Source organism: Lissotriton helveticus, chromosome 6 (genome assembly GCF_964261635.1).
Source record: "Lissotriton helveticus chromosome 6, aLisHel1.1, whole genome shotgun sequence".
NCBI classification, from domain to species: Eukaryota; Metazoa; Chordata; class Amphibia; order Caudata; family Salamandridae; genus Lissotriton; species Lissotriton helveticus.
Window position 1 is genome coordinate 146,232,258 of NC_136067.1, and position 18,695 is coordinate 146,250,952.

The window sequence follows — 18,695 nt, forward strand, 5'->3', positions numbered from 1 at the left end:
CGTCACCTGCACCCCAACCACCTCCTCTGCTCCCCATTGAACCAAAACAAATACCCACTAGGTCCATTTGGAAAGGGGATTTCGTAAAAAAAAGAAAAAGAAAAAAAAAGTGATGCCCTTTCTTTAAAAGACACCGTAATCAAAATACTCTATTTCAATGCAAGGCACTAGGCACATACAATCTAACGTCCTTTCCCCTAACCCCCGCTTGGGAGTTCGAATTGATGGTATAAAAGGCTGAATAGTCCGTATCTTCATGTGCAGTCAAACATATTATGCACACAAAATATTCACCCGGCGCTGTGAAGGAAAGGACGATGGACCTTCGATGCACCTGTCCTGAGAGCTTCGCTGCGGCCCCGACAGCGGACCGTCCGCCGCCCCGGCTCTGTGCAGACTGAGCGCCGGTCCCCTGCTCACTGGGAGCTGAGGTCCAGAAGGGGATCCCTCCTACATACGTCACTCTATCCAAGGAAACCCACGCGCTCGTCACCGCACGCAGAGCACCTTTTATGGCGACATGCGTCAATGGCACGAACCAAGTATTCGGCGGGGGGTTTTAGTAAGAGACGAGCCTGCCTTCTTACCAGAGAACTGGAGCGTTGCAGAACAGCACAATCTCCTGCCAGGCTGACTGAAACATTAGGTGCTCGTCATCTGAGAGGAGGGGTTCATTTGTCGCTGTTTTGCTCGCACTTGGCTCCCCCTCTGCTGCGTTGGATGCTTCCGGCCAAACGTCACTGTGCCCGCACGCGCTTGGCTGCCGAGTTGATAACTGAGGCGCTGAGCTCGTGCCATCTCACTGACTCATCGGAGCGGGAGCGGAGCGGGCGGCAGAGGGCGGCAGCGAGCGGGCGAGCGGGCGAGCGCGGGGCGGGCAGCGGCAGGCGCGCACTGACTCACCAGGCGCTCCCTCCGCGCACGGGCAGGGCGGGCTCTGCCTCTCCGCGGGCACCCCGCTCCTTCACACCGGCGACACCTGTGGATTGGCTCGAAGGCGTCGGACTGGAACTTTTGAGCGGGCGTTGAGAGCGCGGGGACCCGGGCGGGGAAGGCTTCCACCCCAGCGGACCATGTACCAGGACTACCCCGGGAACCTGGACAGCTCCTCCCGCGGCAGCAGCGGCTCCCCCGGGCACACCGAGTCCTACTCCAGCAGCAGCAACTCCATTCCCGGCTCCTTCCTGCAGGTGAGTCCGGGGCTGTCAGTTGCATCTCACCCCTCCCCGGGGGATGGGGGGGGGCACCTGTGCGAAGTGCATTTCACCCCCAGCCTGGTGACTTTTCAACTGGAATTACCCCAGCGGGATATGTCAACTACCGCAACATCTCCGCGAGTGCATGTCAACTGCCCCAACACTTCCGGGGGCCACATTGTAATTTAAATCTGCCCCTTGCCCCCAGCCAGAGATATGTCTAATACATTTCAGCTCAAGTCTCCCGTTCCTGCCGACATGTCATCTGCACTGTCACTATAGTTCAGGCCCGGGGAACGTGGCAACTACATTAAACACCCGGGGTAGGGCAACTATTCTTAATGCTCCTAAGACATGCCAACGACATTCAAAGACTCCCAGAGGGACACATCAACCCCCCTCCCCTTAACGTACACCAAACACACAGTTGACTTTACCAAGTGCATTCCGGCCCCAGGCGCAAATCGGCCGCTACAGCCCAACCACAGAGTCAGATACACATGTTTACATTTTACACCCGGGAGAAATGTGAAAAAGATCCCACCACCTGGAGATCTGTCGATATCAATTCTCTCTGGGGCACACAGGCACAACTCGTCTGCCGTGGGGACATGCCAGGCGCAGCCCATCTCGTGGACATGTCAATCGCTTGTGCCCTGTACCGGAGCTCTTCCTTCAACATCGGGACATCTCACCCAACCCTTGGACATTTCAAACCTCCCCCGCCACCCAAATCAAGATGAGATGAGGACATTAGTCTAGGCCCACGTTTCCCTAACTCAGACCCAGCGCATCTCACCCCCTCGACTATCATTAGCTTATCAGCTGCCCCAGGAATGCCATGATAACCCCTCCCCCCACCCCCCAGATATTCATGTATCTAATCTTCATTGTGAGCTCGACCATTGGCCGAGTACTGGAACAAATCTCCCCTCCCAGGCACATGTCCAAGACATATCACCGACCAGGAACGTCTCGTCCTTTTTAGGAGGGATAAGTCCGTTTCTTGCAAAAGTTTTTTTTTCTACCTTCTCGGAGGATATGTCTCTCTCTAACATAAGTCAATGGACAAACGAGTTTGTCTCATTTGGTGTCTCAAAATCCATTTGAAGGGTCTCCCCCCCCCTTCAGCGCCTTAAGACCCTCGCTGGTGATTGGTTGCGCTTTACAAACCCTGATTGATTAATTGATTTTAGAAATATATATCTACCGCCAAGGCACGTCCGGGATATCTCATCCTCCATGGACATGTCATCTGTTGTGGCATGTCACACACCAAAGGGCATGTCAGGACATCTCTCCCAGCAAGCCCTGTTTACTGCACCTCGCCTACCAGCTTCATGCATCCAGCAGCTCGCTCACCTTTAGCCTCTCCCTGATTGGTGGAAAGGCGACAGTCTCTCACATCTGTCGATCCCATTGGATAAAGAGTCGATCACTGCGGGTCACACAGTAAGTAGGCGAGGGGGCCATCCCTTGTCTGCAGGATCTCGGCCAGTGCCTGACTTCCTGGCCAGTGGAACCTCCCCGTCAGTGGTGAAGCTTCCTTTGTCACTCACTACGCGAGCCTCAAACATTTTCGTTCTAGCAGGAATCACACTGACTGTTGCTGCACCGAACTTCCCAGTGTTTTTCTCCTGTTAGTAAACTACCTTTCAGCGCAGCTGTGAATAATAAGTGCACATTGCTCTTCCCAAAAGCACCACCTTATGTGATTGCTATGTTTTCCGGTATTTTGTTTGTTTTTGTTGTCTGATGTTGTTCCTTTGATCTGTGGGTGATTGAATACATGTAGGGTTGCAGCACGTCGTTTAAATGAATCACAAACTAATAAAATCTTTAGGTAAACCTGTTCGGAGTGGTATTTGACTGAAATGTCTTTAGTGGTGCCATGTTTGACTTCTGTTGATACCATGCCTCACCTGTGACGTGATGTTGTCACGCAGGGTCGATTCCACGCACAGGATAGTGCCTGCCTTGTGCAGTCAGGGCATCATAAACCCTGCGGGGTACCGCAGTGTTACTTATCCAGTGTGGGTCGCGCTTGTTGCAACGGCAGTCATGTAGAAGTCTCAAGTGTGATTAGATATTTTGTATTTTGTTCAGTTCTCATTGCTCGGAGGCTAGTGTCACGCATTTGGAGTGGGAGTCACTCATGAGACGGTGTTGCCTATCGGCAGTATATCTTGCCTTTCTGTTGGAGGTGTTTCTCAATTAATGCTTTGGTGGCACTGGCATGACCTGTGAGTTTGTATTGGCGTCATTCATTCAGTTTTGCCTTCGCTCATGTGTTCTACACTCACCTGTGTGTGGTTGTGCTGTTGCTCATGTGTGAGGCCTTCCTTGCACGTGAGGGGTAGTGATATAAGACTGCATAGCTTATTTGTCCGTGTGTCACAAGTGTGTGTGTTGGGGGGGGGGGGGTAAGGGGGGTGCTCGAGTTTGCCCCCACTACACACACCCTGTTTTGTGTTGAGATGTTTTTAGTACAGCTTGTATTTCACTTGATATGATCTTACCCCGGTGTGTCTGTGCCTCCTGGGGGTGCTTGGTCGTCAGGAGACCGTAACTGAGGCCTCGATAGACCCGACTAGGCACCAGACACGGGGTGTCCATTCTGGGGCTATTGAAGGTGGGTAGGGTCGGGGCTTCCACGGGTTGACCATTGTCTGGGGCTGGGCCTTGCGTGCACATCTGGAGAAGTTGGCAGAAACTGTGTCCCGACAAAGTGTCTGCCCTCCGCTCCACCCTGGCTGGCACTCCAGCACCACACCCTGGCACCCCTCGCTGCCAGAGGCCTGGGGCAGCAGCCTGGGCCGCGCCTGCCCTGCGCCCCCGCGTCCACGACCACTGCCACTGAAACACCAAGGATGCCTGCTGGAGCAGTCGGCTCCTTGCCTGCTCTCCCTCTAGACTGCGGTACCAGTTTTTACAGTACATTGGGTCATTTGGTGTGATCCTGCCTGTGAACAGTGTACTTTGTCAGATGAGACAGTCAGTGCCTGCGCTGGCACGTTTCGGCCTGTGCAATGCTCACTTGTGGTGTTCTGCCTCTGCTGTTTGTTATCTGCGCAGTCCCCTCTTCCCCTGCGCTCTCCCTGCCTCCTGCTCGTGCTGCCGCCTCCCAGGGACCCAGATGCCTTCACTTGGCCCAGAACTTCCAGCTCCTGCCCCTGGCTGCAGGCGATGTCATCACCGCTCCCCGGCTGATGCATCCGCAGTTCTCTGCTGCCATCTAGCGGGCACAGAGGGGCCTGCAGCCTCCCGTGGCAGGTACTTTACGAATCCCCACTGCACTCATGCTCCTCCATGTGCCACGACTGCCTCAACGTCCATTTAAAGCGCTTTAAAACAGCACAAATTCACAGTTCCTGTGACATGAGAGCTTAGGGAGCAGCAGGAGGAAATACAAGGAGGCACCAGAAGACCAGACCAATGTATGTTTAACCGAGCATACTGATGGGTGTGTATATGTATTCATGACTCAGTGCGACGGGTGCGGCCGCACTGGGCGCTGGGGGGCTGTGTTGACCAATGACATTCGATTTAAAGGCACCTGCCGCAGAGCACCATGTGCGTCCATCTTTCAGGCAGTAATAAAAATGTCAAGCTAACTCTTGTGATTAATATTCCTGTGTGAGAGAGAAATTGAGTTTTGACTAGTGGCAGTTTTGACTCGCCATAAAGTAGCGCAGAGGGTTAATAAGCCTGTTGCAAAGAACAGACCTGCATTTTTTGTGGATATCTGAGTATATTAGTAAAAACAGCCGGTGAGAGCGGCTATGGAGAGATTAGGGGCACTTTTACTGGGTGGTAGTGAAGGAATCCAAGGTAGAGGTCATTGGAGGGATTTGGGGGCAAAACCCATGTTCAATGGGCGCCTCCAGCGCAAAAGATGGCCCTGGGTTGGTCTCACCAGCCACAGGATAATATTGACAAAGATTCGAATGGAAATCACCTCAAATGGACAGGAGCAAATGGCTACAGTTATGATGAAGACACAGTATACTGAAAAACGGAACATGCATTTGTTTGAGAAATAGTTGATGTTTTCTTTGTTTTGTTGTATCCTGGTCATATTTGAGTGTCTCAGGAATTTTGGAAATTTCACAGGCGACACATATTCTGCCCTAGTTTGGCCCCCAGGCCTGGGCCTTTTTCAAGGCTCGCAGAAGATATCTGTACCGAAGGGTCCTGTAAGAACACCAGTGACCATGCAGTAGGAGGCCGGGTAGGTCCAGGGGGGGGGTTTATGGTGAGGTGATGGTCCGGCTCTGGCAGCCTGAGTCATGCATGTAATCTTCTCTTGTTTTCCGTTCTGTTTGGCCAGAAGACTTAGATTCTGAACTTATCTGTCAAAAACACAAGTCTGTTTCGACTTTGCCACTGGATTCAAGCTAGCCTGATTGATGAGGGGTGTTACCCCGAAACTGGTCCCAGGATGCTTGTTTCTGGTTCAGGGAGGACCAGGCTTGGCAGTTCGGGCTGGACTGTTCCCATGAGGCACAGGGTCAAGACTGATTTGCATATGGCCATGTCTGAACTGAGGGGGCGAAGTGAGATAAAGAACATGATGGATTCAACCCAGATCTGTGACTGGGGGCGAGTGTCTGAATAGTTTCAGTGCTCCATGCATCATCTCCTTGTGTTTGCTTTATTCTCCCTCAGTTGGCAGGGTATGCCCAGACGTGGGTCCCGTGCTCACTGTGCCATTGGATTCAAGCTAGCCTGGCTGAAGAGGGGCACTACCCCGAAACCAGTCCCAGGATGCTTGTTTCCAGTCAGAGAAGGCCTGGCATCTTCCCAAGAGGAACAGGGTCAAAACTGTTTTGCACATAGCTGGGTCTAAACTGGGGTGGCGAAGTGAGCTAAAGAGCGATGATGGATTCAACCCAGATCAAATAGTGACTGGGGGTGTCTGAAAATTGCCAGTGCTCCGTCCATCATCATATTGTGTTTAACAATATACATAATATACCAATAAACTGAGTACCATTGAGTTGGGTAAGAATACACATCTGTCATTCAGCCCAAAGATGGCCATGGGTGAACGTGCACTTTACAAATATACTTTATGTGATCCATCGGCCTCTGTTTGGTGTTCTCTCACTCTCCAAAGTCCAGGGTTGGTGGCATTTCACGTAATTCTGAAGTCGATGGTGATTGGTGGAGTGATGCACCTACTTCGGGCACCTGTGTGACGTCCGTGGGCACAGGTTCAAAACCTGTTTTAGTCGTCCAGGCTCCGTGGAAATTGAATCTGTGCTGTTAACTGGACATCGGTTATATCCGCTACTCAGGGGTAGCAGCAGGTTGCCCCGTGGGGCTGGACATGCCCTCTGCCACCAGGAGTGTTGTGCTGATGCCCCCAGAGCCAGGACTGGCTGGCACGGGACAGTCTACCATCCCTGTGCACCCGCTGCAGATGGCATGGCCTGCTGGGGGCCTTGGCTTAGACCAGGACGTCTGCAGTCCACCTGTCTGCTTCTTAGACACGGGTAGCACACCAGGTCCTGGTGAACGGACCTCAGAGCGGGTGCCCCTCGCCTCCACCCTGGCACTTGTCCCCAGAACACTACCACCCATCTCCATGCAGATGCACCCTTGTGTGTCTGTGCTGTCCATGGTGAATGTGTCTGGTAGCTGTATCCTGTGGGTGGAAGTGTCAGGAATCCTCATGAAACAGTGTACAACTGGCCACATCTCACCTACAGAGAGCCCTAGTACCCAAGCTTACATCACCTAAGTTGGCCTTCCTTGCCCACGGATACATGACCTTGTTTCGGGGTGAGCTGTGCGTGCCGGGCAGCGATTCACCCTCCTCGGGCGTGGAGGATAAACTAACTCTCAGCAGGGACAGTTTAGTGATTGGGGCCCTGGGCCAAACCTATTTTGGGGGCTCCTGTTTGGAACAGCTTTGAATCTATGATCCAATTTCAGCTCTTTCATGCACCCTTTGGCCAGATCACTGACAGTGCACACGCACACTAGTGCACATTCTAAATGTGTTTACATCTAATATTAAGGGATAGTGACTTGTGTTTTCAATATTGTAACACAGCAGCAGCTCACTAATGTTACTGCAAATAACCCCTGTGTCACCCTCCCAGTTCTCATATTTCAGGTACTTTTGATCTAAAAAAACCTTTTTTATGGATTTTGCATGAAACATAAACACAACATTTCTCTGCAAAATGTCTGTAATAGACTTTCACACATCACCCACATTAAATATAATAAATTAAAGAAAAATGGTATTTAAAACAAACTGTCTAAGCATTACTCAAGTTCACCAGGACAAGACTCCGCAGAAAAGAGCTAGCTCTATGAGGGGTCCCCTGAAAGGCTGTGGCCCTGGGCCAGAGACCACTTTGCACATGCCTTAAAACATATCTGACTCTCAGTGCGCGCCGGCTGCAGGCGCACTTGGCAGACAGACCCCCTCGCTCTCACTTCCGGGAGCAGCACCCCCTACACCGAGGCCCGGCCTCTGTGCGTTTGTAAATACGCCCCACGTGGCTGTCCGTGCTCGTCTATTCCGGTTCACACCTTGAAACTAAATATACAGCCGTATAGCGCTTAAACAAAATTCAACGCAACCGAGGCGCTTAAAGACTATTCAGTTTAAGCTTCATCTTCCACTTGACTTGGAACTCACACTTTGCTTTTTTTTTACTGGACCAATAGCGTTACAGTTACTAAACACCATCTGTTTCCCTACGCCCTTATGGTTAGGAACCTACTTCTCAATGGTTCGAAAGTATATTTCTCCTTATACATTGCAGCTTTGTGGGGTACTCTGATGGACCACTTGTTTCCCAGCTATACGATGCATGCGGCGTCTGGTGGGAGGTGTGACCCCCTGTCTGGGTAGGTGTGACCCCCACTCGTGGGAGGTGTGACCCCCAGTATTGATAGGTGTGACCCCACTCGTGGGAGGTGTGACCCCCAGTCTTGGTAGGGTTGACCCCCAGTCTTGGTAGGTGTGACCCCCAGTCTTGGTAGGTGTGACCCCACTCGTGGGAGGTGTGACCCCCAGTCTTGGTAGGGTTGACCCCCAGTCTTGGTAGGTGTGACCCCCAGTCTTGGTAGGTGTGACCCCACTCGTGGGAGGTGTGACCCTCAGTCTTGGTAGGGTTGACCCCCAGTCTTGGTAGGTGTGACCCCCAGTCTTGGTAGGTGTGACCTCACTCGTGGGAGGTGTGACCCCCAGTCTTGGTAGGTGTGACCCCCAGTCTTGGTAGGTGTGACCCCACTCGTGGGAGGTGTGACCCCCAGTATTGGTAGGTGTGGCCCCACTCGTGGGAGGTGTGACCCCCAGTCTTGGTAGGTGTGACCCCCAGTCTTGGTAGGTGTGACCCCACTCGTGGGAGGTGTGACCCCCAGTCTTGGTAGGGTTGACCCCCAGTCTTGGTAGGTGTGACCCCCAGTCTTGGTAGGTGTGACCCCACTCGTGGGAGGTGTGACCCCAAGTCTTGGTAGGGTTGACCCCCAGTCTTGGTAGGTGTGACCCCCAGTCTTGGTAGGTGTGACCCCACTCATGGGAGGTGTGACCCCCAGACTTGGTAGGGTTGACCCCCAGTCTTGGTAGGTGTGACCCCCAGTCTTGGTAGGTGTGACCCCACTCGTGGGAGGCGTGACCCCCAGTCTTGGTAGGGTTGACCCCCAGTCTTGGTAGGTGTGACCCCCAGTCTTGGTAGGTGTGACCTCACTCGTGGGAGGTGTGACCCCCAGTCTTGGTAGGTGTGACCCCCAGTCTTGGTAGGTGTGACCCCCAGTCTTGGTAGGTGTGACCCCACTCGTGGGAGGTGTGACCCCCAGTATTGGTAGGTGTGACCCCACTCGTGGGAGGTGTGACCCCCAGTCTTGGTAGGTGTGACCCCCAGTCTTGGTAGGTGTGACCCCACTCGTGGGAGGTGTGACCCCCAGTCTTGGTAGGGTTGACCCCCAGTCTTGGTAGGTGTGACCAACAGTCTTGGTAGGTGTGACCCCACTCGTGGGAGGTGTGACCCCCAGTCTTGCTAGGGTTGACCCCCAGTCTTGGTAGGTGTGACCCCCAGTCTTGGTAGGTGTGACCTCACTCGTGGGAGGTGTGACCCCCAGTCTTGGTAGGTGTGACCCCCAGTCTTGGTAGGTGTGACCCCCAGTCTTGGTAGGTGTGACCCCACTCGTGGGAGGTGTGACCCCCAGTATTGGTAGGTGTGACCCCACTCGTGGGAGGTGTGACCCCCAGTCTTGGTAGGTGTGACCCCCAGTCTTGGTAGGTGTGACCCCACTCGTGGGAGGTGTGACCCCCAGTCTTGGTAGGTGTGACCCCCAGTCTTGGTAGGTGTGACCCCACTCGTGGGAGGTGTGACTCCCAGTCTTGGTAGGTGTGACCCCACTCGTGGGAGGTGTGACCCCCAGTTTTGGTAGGTGTGACCCCCAGTTTTGGTAGGTGTGACCCCCAGTTTTGGTAGGTGTGACCCCCAGTCTTGGTAGGTGTGGCCCCCAGTCTTGGTAGGTGTGGCCCCCAGTTTTGGTAGGTGTGACCCCAGTCATGGTAGGTGTGACCCCCAGTCTTGGTAGGTGTGACCCCCAGTCTTGGTAGGTGTGACCCCCAGTCTTGGTAGTTGTGGCCCCCTGTCTTGGTAGGTGTGACCCCACTCGTGGGAGGTGTAACCCCTAGTATTGGTAGGTGTGACCCCACTCGTGGGAGGTGTGACCCCCAGTATTGATAGGTGTGACCCCACTCGTGGGAGGTGTGACCCCCAGTCTTGGTAGGTGTGACCCCCAGTCTTGGTAGGTGTGACCCCCAGTCTTGGTAGGTGTGACCCCAGTCGTGGTAGGTGTGACCCCACTCGTGGGAGGTGTGACCCCCAGTTTTGGTAGGTGTGACCCCCAGTCTTGGTAGGTGTGACCCCACTCGTGGTAGGTGTGACCCCCAGTCTTGGTAGGTGTGACCCCCAGTCTTGGTAGGTGTGACCCCCAGTCTTGGTAGGTGTGACCCCCAGTCTTGGTAGGTGTGGCCCCCAGTCTTGGTAGGTGTGACCCCACTCGTGGGAGGTGTAACCCCTAGTATTGGTAGGTGTGACCCCACTCGTGGGAGGTGTGACCCCCGGTATTGATAGGTGTGACCCCACTCGTGGGAGGTGTGACCCCCAGTATTGATAGGTGTGACTCCACTCGTGGGAGGTGTGCACCTCTGTTGATGTGCTCTGGTGACCACAGTGTAAGGGCAGTGCTGGGCCCTGCAGACAGTGTGTGCAGTCCAGGGTCCCCTTGGGTCTTGCCCGGTGTACTGCAGTTTGTTTTAACCCTGTAGTCGCCGAACCACCGGTTGCTTGATTTCTGTAGCGGGTGTAGCTTTAACTCCAGCGTTCAGCCCAATCGCAGGAGCTTGCCACTCTGAGGGGTACTGTGGACCTTAAAATGCAAAATGGGGCCCGCGGGTTGGCACAGGGCACCGAGGGGCAGTGTGCTGGGCCCCCATGCCCCGCTGTTAGCGGCCCGCAGGCACCCTTTATGGTGCAGAACAGTGTGGAGCCAGGAAGGGCCGTGCTCCGCATCGAAGCACGTTTGCACAATTGATGGGCCTCCGTCTCCCTGCAGCTGGCCGTGGCCCAGATGTTCCAGTGAAGTGGGCACCACTTGAACAAGCTGGCACCTGCTGCGAGTGGAGGGCACACTGCTTAGACAAAAGCGAGTTTTGTAAGTGGGGCACACTTGCCCCCCAGTTCTGGACAACTAGGCCTAGGGGCACCGACGGACTTCAGCAGCTGCGCGTGAGGCAGGCGGAGGGGGCGGTGCACGCTCCCTGCAGCCGGCCTCGGTGTCTCCAACACGCACTGCCCGCTGCGTGCTCCCCCTACCCCCATGCACGGATCATTCCATGCTGTACACCCGGGACAGTGTGTCAAACTGATTCCCTGGTAATGTCCAGTGTCCGCTCACCTGGGCCACTTGGATTATGCGATTGTGCGGCCGCTGCGATTTTAGCATAATTATAGATTTGCCACATAATCCACAATTTGTCACATACTCTGCAGATTTTAACTAGAAAAATTGTTTCTAGCTCAAACGGTTAAACAATGACTAAAATGCGATGCCACGGATTGCCTCGCAGTGGAAAGCTCCTTGTATTGCTGGACTGGGCACCTTTCTGTTTCTTATTACTATATTTGGGTGTTAAACTTGTGCTAATGAGGTGAAACCAATGCCCAGTCAGTGTTACGAAGTTTAAACATACCATAATAATGAAGTAATACTAGTGCAAAATTTGTCAACATTATGATGTATAATTTGGCTTTGCCTGCCCCATAATTTACTGAAATTTGGGCATAATTTGTCCCTCTCCTGCCGCATAATTCCAATAGCCTTACTGATCACCCTCCCTGCTGTACACCTGTGTCACATGTAATGTCCCTTCTTAGCTGCACGCCTGGAACATGAAATGTCCACGTCCTCCCCTCCTTGAGGCGCAGCCGGAAGACCCCACTCTTTGAAGGACATGTCCAGCTGCGTTCTTTATACACACCTGGAACATGTAAGAAATGTCATGTGTGTATTGTTCAGACCCTCCAGCATTTCGCGATTTCGCGATTTACGAAAAAATCGCGAAATCGGCAGACTACCGCGATGGCCGCGATAATACCAATATTGGCCGCGATATTTACTCTACTGGGAGACAGCATAACAAACAATGCCCTTTAATTGGCTGTGCGCCCCCTCCCTTCGTCGTGTGTGTCAGCCGGGGCCCGAGGCAGCTTCCGAGCACACACAGAGCCGCACGGAGCTCTTCACAGGTCTTTGAAGACCCATTCACCTGTTAATGAGGCATTGTTATTCACCCCTCTTTCTCTCGTGGGCTCTCGGGGCTGAGTCTTGCCGCCTCTGCTGGGCTGCGGGGGAGGGGCTCTGCTCGTCCCTTTCTCTGCCCTGTCTTCTCGGCCGCGGTGCTGCTGGAGCTTCCCTGCTCGGAGGCAGCCGGGAATCGCGATTGGCTGGTGCACTTTCAATCTGGTGCAGCGCGCTGAGAGAAAACAGCGCTAACGGGAACTGAACCCCCTCCCCACCAGGGACCAACTTCAGGGCTCAGGACTGAGGCAGGAGACAAAGCCAGCGCACCTAGCAACGCGTGTGCCCCAGGGGAGACCGGCGCCAGCCGAGGCCTCCCCGTGCTTTGGCAGCATCCTCTATTTTCACCAGACACCAACGTCTCCCCACCCTCGCCCACCTACCCCTCCAAACCTCACCCTCCACCTCGTCCCTTTTCATTTCTCAGAAACTTCTCTACCCTCATCTAACAGCAGTCCATCTCTCCCTCGCCCACCTCTCTCCATTACTCTTATAATTTCATCTAAAGGAATGTGAAGAAAGCATACAGTGTCAAGTATGAAATATGTTCATGAAATTTAAATGTGTAAATCAAGAGAAAACTAAGAATGTGACGAGTTAAAGAGCAATTGTCGGATTTTTTGTTTCGCAATATGGGAAACGTTGTTCATATTTTTTTGACACATATTTCCCAAACGCTATTAGACTTATTTCAGCCTGTGTTTTTATTGCGTGCATGTGAGGATGTTTTGCTCAGCTGTTTTGTAATGCTTGTTTGAAATATGCTGTAAAACGCAGGTGGGTGTGGAACCTGTCAGGAGGGCTAAACAATGGCCTCTTGGTTACTAATGTTAGAGGAGAGCGGCTTTCCCGTGGCTTGGGTTTAGACAGTTAACTCCACTGAAATAACTTCCATCCATTCACGAAGATGATGATAATGGAGATAAGGAGGCAGATGAGTATGATGCTACATTAAACAATTTTAAATTGGGGGGGGGGGAATGAAGTGGTGACGAGGTTCAGGGCTTGCTGTATGTGAACCAATAATGAAGGTGCCTCCACGATGGCACAAGTGAAGACAAAAAACTGAAATCGTGTGCATTATTATTCATTAACATTTTTGTGCCCTATATGCAGCCTTGAAGCCAAACAAAGTGTCTACATTGTAAATAAACCAAATATACGTGGTTTCATGTTGTTAAACAACTAAAAAAACGAAGATATCTGTGTTTGTTGTAGGAAAAACCGCTAAATAAAATGCCGCTAAATTGCCGCTAAATTTCCATATTTGTGCCGCTAAATTTCCATTTTTGTGCCGCTAAATTTGCTAATCAATGCCGCTATATCCTGGGGGGTCTGATTGTTCGGAAAATTGTGGTATCTAGTATAGGTATTAGGCGCCACTTAGCAGATACACACATCCAGTTTATAAAATTATTTTCTACTTTTATAGGCGGTGCTAAAGGGTGTGGAGAACCACCTAACTCCACAGAACAGAGCCTCAGCCCTCTATAACAATGTAATCAACTCCCTAGCACACGTCAAAATGAAACGAAAGGTCTCCCTGTTTTCACAACAGCAAACAAATATTGATACGTCAAAACAGTGAAATACACTGTATCTAATTGTTTGGCGTGGCATACCGTACTCTGGCGGCGACGTTTACGCTGACCCACACGAAGGGTTTGGAATACTAAGGAAATAATAGCTGAATTCAGAAACGGATACAGAAAAATAGAAAAACTTTACATGGGATAAACCTTTTCGGATACAGAAACCCTTTGTGGTCTGGAAGTATCACCATAAATCAAAAAAATAACGACTTGGAGTTTATAGCCTTGATGAAGTTGCGGGATAACACCCCATAAGCAAAGGAACACGTGTTGGCTGTTGTGAGCTGATTCTGGAGCCTACATGAATACATTTTGAAAAAAACAAGAAATTAACTTGTATTTCACTGTTTTGACGTATCATTATTTGTTTGCTGTTGTGAAAACAGGGAGACCTTTTGTTTGATTCTGACGTGTGCTAGGGAGTTGATTAAATAACATGTAAGAAACGTCAGACCTGCTTGTTACGCACACACCAGGGGCATTTCATGTGCTAGTGCAACCACCTTCCCCAGCTAGGCATGTATTACCCCTTCCCGTCACAGGCGAGGCTCAGTTTGTGCAGCTTGCTTCCGCCCCGCGCGAGACGTTTTATGGCAGGCAGCGCTTTATGCAAATTCCCTCCCTGCTAAGGATGCCGGATGAGCCGCTTCCTTGTAGTGAAGGCCACGCGCCACGCCGACAGGAAGTCTGAAGCTGTCTCCTGGGAGGAAGGACCAGGCAGAGACTGCACCACCCACGGAACCAGCCTCCCCTCCCCCCCGGGGTGCCCGACTGTTATGACCCTTATCTCTCGGTCCTTCTGGGATGGGGAGCCCTGCCCCGGCTGCTGCTTTTTTTAATGCACCTGCAATCAGTGGCGGCTCCGGCCCCCTCTGACAGGGGGTGGGCAGACCCAGCAATCTCCGCTGGATGATGGACCGGGGTCAGCGGTCGGCCCCCGGGCTGCTCCTGTGCACGCAGAGCCCTGACTCCCGGCCCTCTGCAGCAGCGCAGTGCGTGGGGAGGCGTTTACTGTGTATATGTGGCGCGAAAGATGGTACAATGACCGTTCAATATATGACATTCCACTGGGACATTCCTGGAGTGGCCCAGACAGTCACACCTTGTATCCGCACCCCCTAAATCCCGATGCAACTAAGTTCGGAAGGTATGGACCCTATACAATCTAATGCAACTCGGTTCGGAATTTATTGGGCGCCATTAATTGCACCTGTTCAAAGAGTTGTGCATCGGTGAATAGCACGCGGATTTGTGCGTTCCCTGCACCAAAATCCACGTGTCCTGGGAACTACCCCAGCCCTTCCCATGTTCCCCAGTTATATTCTGACAGTTTTGGCCTGCTGAAATCTATCATTGGGGCAAGACTTTATGGCACACTGTAATGAATTATCAGACCCTCAGAGGTTTCCCTGATAAATGCTTGCAGGTCAAACCTGCCGAAACTCATCTTGTGAAAAGGCCTGCAAAAGGGCAAAACATGCATAATTTAATGGTGTTAAAAACGGATTTTGCATGATTTGCCTCATTTTTAAGGTGGAAGCGTGGATCAGCAGGTAACCACATTCTGGGGTAACAGTACTTACCATGTGTGGTAATACCCCACCTTATTACTTGCGATGTAGGCCCCGGCCTTTCTCTCTTGTTTGTTAATGTCTGTCTAAAACTGGTCTTTAGTTACTCACCCTGAAACTCCTGGAAAGGGCCACAGGTGCACTTAGTGTTGTAAGTGGTGCTTTGCACTGCATTAACCAACGAGTTCTGTAGGAGTGTTTGCGTTGAGACTACATCACGGTTCTTGTCGCTGAGGCGAGCACCAGCACCATGTCTCAAGCTCTGGTGAAACACGGGCTCTTGTGCGTGACGCCTCTGCGCAGTTCCCGCCTCTAGCGCAGTCTGATGCGGAAGCGTTATTATGGCCATTCACCGGAAGTGATGTCACACAGACAACGCCACCTCGGGATCCGTTGAGGATGGAGCTCCCCAGTAGCCCGGCGAGTGCCCTTCGACAGAGCTTGTGGTTCCGTCATGCAGTGTTCTTGGGCCACTGACCTGAGGTGACAGTGCTGGCACCAGCATTGCATTCACCACACGTTGTTGCAAAAACTGAAGTCTTATTCACTTCTTGCAACTCGTCTGGTAAAGATTCATTCTAGGGTCATCGGAACCTAGGGCCTCGGCAGTGCTTAATTTGTAAAAAAAAAATAAGTGCCAGGGCCCTCGTCAGGAGGCCACTGCAGCTTGTACCATCCTTTGCCCCTGCCATGCTGACAGCAGCAACACAACTACTAACCATCACACTCCTGCAACTGGGACTATTCTGACTATTGTAGGCCTTCTGTATCAGGACCTGCTCAGCTGTCCTCACGTGGCAGCTTAAGACAGGCTCTTGAATTGGTGTCTCGAGGGGTGGAAGCAGAGTGTGTATATTGGAGCACCCTAGGAGTTAAATTTCTGGCAACAATATAAACTTTGGCTGTCCTCGGGGCGCCTTCAGAGTCTGGGCGCTCTTTAAGGTTTACGCCTTCTGGCTGGTGAAATGGATCCCCCTCCCCTTTCTGGTTATGAAGGTTAAACCCTTGCATTCCATCGCATTGAGCGGTTGCTATTGGTGGAAAGGAGTGAACTCCGTCTCCTTGTCTTTGCCTTGGTTGAGGATTGAGACTGACTCCTCGGCTTGTCCTTCAGCCTTCACAGCTCCAGCGGGGCGGAGAGGGCTTGAGTATCCATTCTGGTAACATCTATTTAGGGTTCCCTCCGGTTGAATCCAGCGGTGGCAGCTAGTTCACAATATAGTAATTGGATTAGTGCACAGTTGACATGTTTCAGCCAAATCCCTGGCATTTGTGTGGTCTTCACCGGCTCAATATGGGCAGGGGATTCCTTCAGGTCACTCTGCCTCAAGCGGTTGTATGTTGGATGACAGAGAACGGAGATATTGTACTAAGAAACAATCGGCTGTCAGCTTATTGTGAATGTAAGTTGGTATGCATAGTATAGATCTGCTATTCTTAACTTAACTTCAAATCCACATACCTTAAACACACACACACATATATATATATATATATATATATATATATATATATATATATATATATACATATACATATACATATATATATATATATATATATCAGTACAGCACTCCTCATAACCTCCACACGGGCGAAATGAAGAAGCAGACCCAATTTATATATATATTATATGTGGAGTGAAGTATAGCATCAGGTATTGTAAACCTTTATTTCTCTTTGTACTACATTTTATGTGCGCAGGGGACAGGCCTTTCATGACTCAGGCCCCCTGTTTGGAATTTCCTGCCCACTTAATCGTGGAGCTTTGCACAGGGCTCCCAACATTCCATTCATTCTCTTGATCACCTTCATTTTGTTTTCTTTAGTCCTAGCGCCAAGATGGCTGATAGCTCCGCGCTCACAGATTAGGGAGTTCTCATTGGCTGAACTAATGTGATGCTAAATCATAGAGACTGGTCGGCGAAGAGCTGCCCGCCCAATGCGTCGTTTTACATTGGCTGGCTTGTCTATGGACACCCCCTTGGAAGACATAGCACTTGGACCCAGGGACCACAGACATTTGCAGGCCCTCTCACTTATCCGTGCAAATCTGACATGAGATTGTGGGTGCCCATGAGAGGTGAGGGGCACTCGCACCTCCGCGGCCCCCACTATCGCATGTCAGATTTGCAAGGAAAAGTGTTGAGGGCCTACAATTTGTCAAGATGCAAAACGGTGTTAACAATAAATAAATACATGAATGAATGAATGAAAAAATTGATTTATAGATAGACAGAAAAAAGTACCATGGTTCAAAGGATAACGAGGCTGTGTTAGGTCCACTCTACCCTGTTGTAGGTCCACGCGGCCGGGCCTGCTGCCAGATTTTCGGAATACGTGTTCAGTCCATCTAGCCAGACTTCGACTCTGGCCCAGACGCCCCCGTTTCAAGTTCTGACCTTCCTCATCCGGGTCAGGGCCCAGGAAGCGCGGGCTTAGGATGCTGTCACAACAGCAAGCTGGCCTTCAAGGAAGAGTTTGCCAAGAGCCTTTTTACCGGGCAGGGGCCATGAGTCATCCCCGCTTCCCAGCACTCGGACCCTGCCCCCTCCCTGCCTCTGCTGCAGGGCGTGGGGGCAGCGCCCTCCCTCCCTCCCTCCCTCTCTTCCGAGGAACTCGGCCAGACTCCAGGAGCGCACGCACCCAGGAGAGCGAGGGCCTGCCCGGGCACAGCCAGACACCCTGACCCCGGCCGCCCGTCGGCGTGCCCCCTCGGCTACCCCTTTCATAGCCCAAGTGGGCATTCTTCGGAGAGGTCATTCGGCGCCTGCAGCACCCTGGCAGCGGGGGCACAGAGGGGGCACCCTTCCAGGAAGGCAGGGAGCAGGCCTGCGTTGTGGTAATTGGGATAAGCGCCGGATGTGGCGCCCAGCTCATTAAGGGGTTAATTCCCCGTGTCCTGACCCCCTCCTCTTCCGAGTGCTTGAAGTATGGTTCCTGCCACAGACTTTCACGCTGTATCGTAAACTTTGCCAAAGTTCACGAAGGTGCAGCGTTGCGCGGTTTCTTATTTATGTGACTGTCTTGACTTTTTTTTTTTAAGTTACATTTGTATATGCCGCATTATTTTACAGTATTGGGTTGGCTTCATTAAAGTGAGCATTATCTCGAAATATATTTCGCATTGCTATAACGACACACGGGGCTTAAACTGGGAAACTTCGCCAGGTGTGAAAGTTGGAAGTTTGGGTGCGCACCACAGCCCTTCCGGTTCAGTGTTCCTGCGTCCAGCCCAAGCGCTGGAAAAACACCGTCTGCCACAGCGAGCGGAGTTTATTTAATACGTTTGAAGTTGTTTAATTCAGCACGCCAGCCCCCTGCTTCAAAGCAAGGTCTTCTAAAGTCCAATGACGTTTTTTTTGGCCTGCAGTGAGCCCGCAAAAGTATGTGCGTGTATTACATGAAGTTCCATAAATTGAGTTTTCAAATTATACGAGCATATTACACCGCTTGAGAGCCAAATAAATCTAAGCACCCGCTTTGCCTCAGTTTGCTGA

General features: G+C 51.8%; 1 protein-coding gene across 1 annotated transcript in view; it reads left to right on the top strand.

Annotated features, from left to right (window-relative positions):
- The first annotated feature begins 798 nt into the window (after positions 1-798).
- The window catches only part of FOSL2 (FOS like 2, AP-1 transcription factor subunit), a 57,123-nt gene continuing 39,226 nt past the window's right edge, over positions 799-18,695 (top strand). Inside the window, exon 1 of the mRNA XM_078647506.1 lies at positions 799-1,190. Coding sequence (XP_078503632.1) covers positions 1,074-1,190 — 117 coding nt within the window. The 5' untranslated portion in view covers positions 799-1,073. The remainder of the gene's footprint in view (positions 1,191-18,695) is intronic.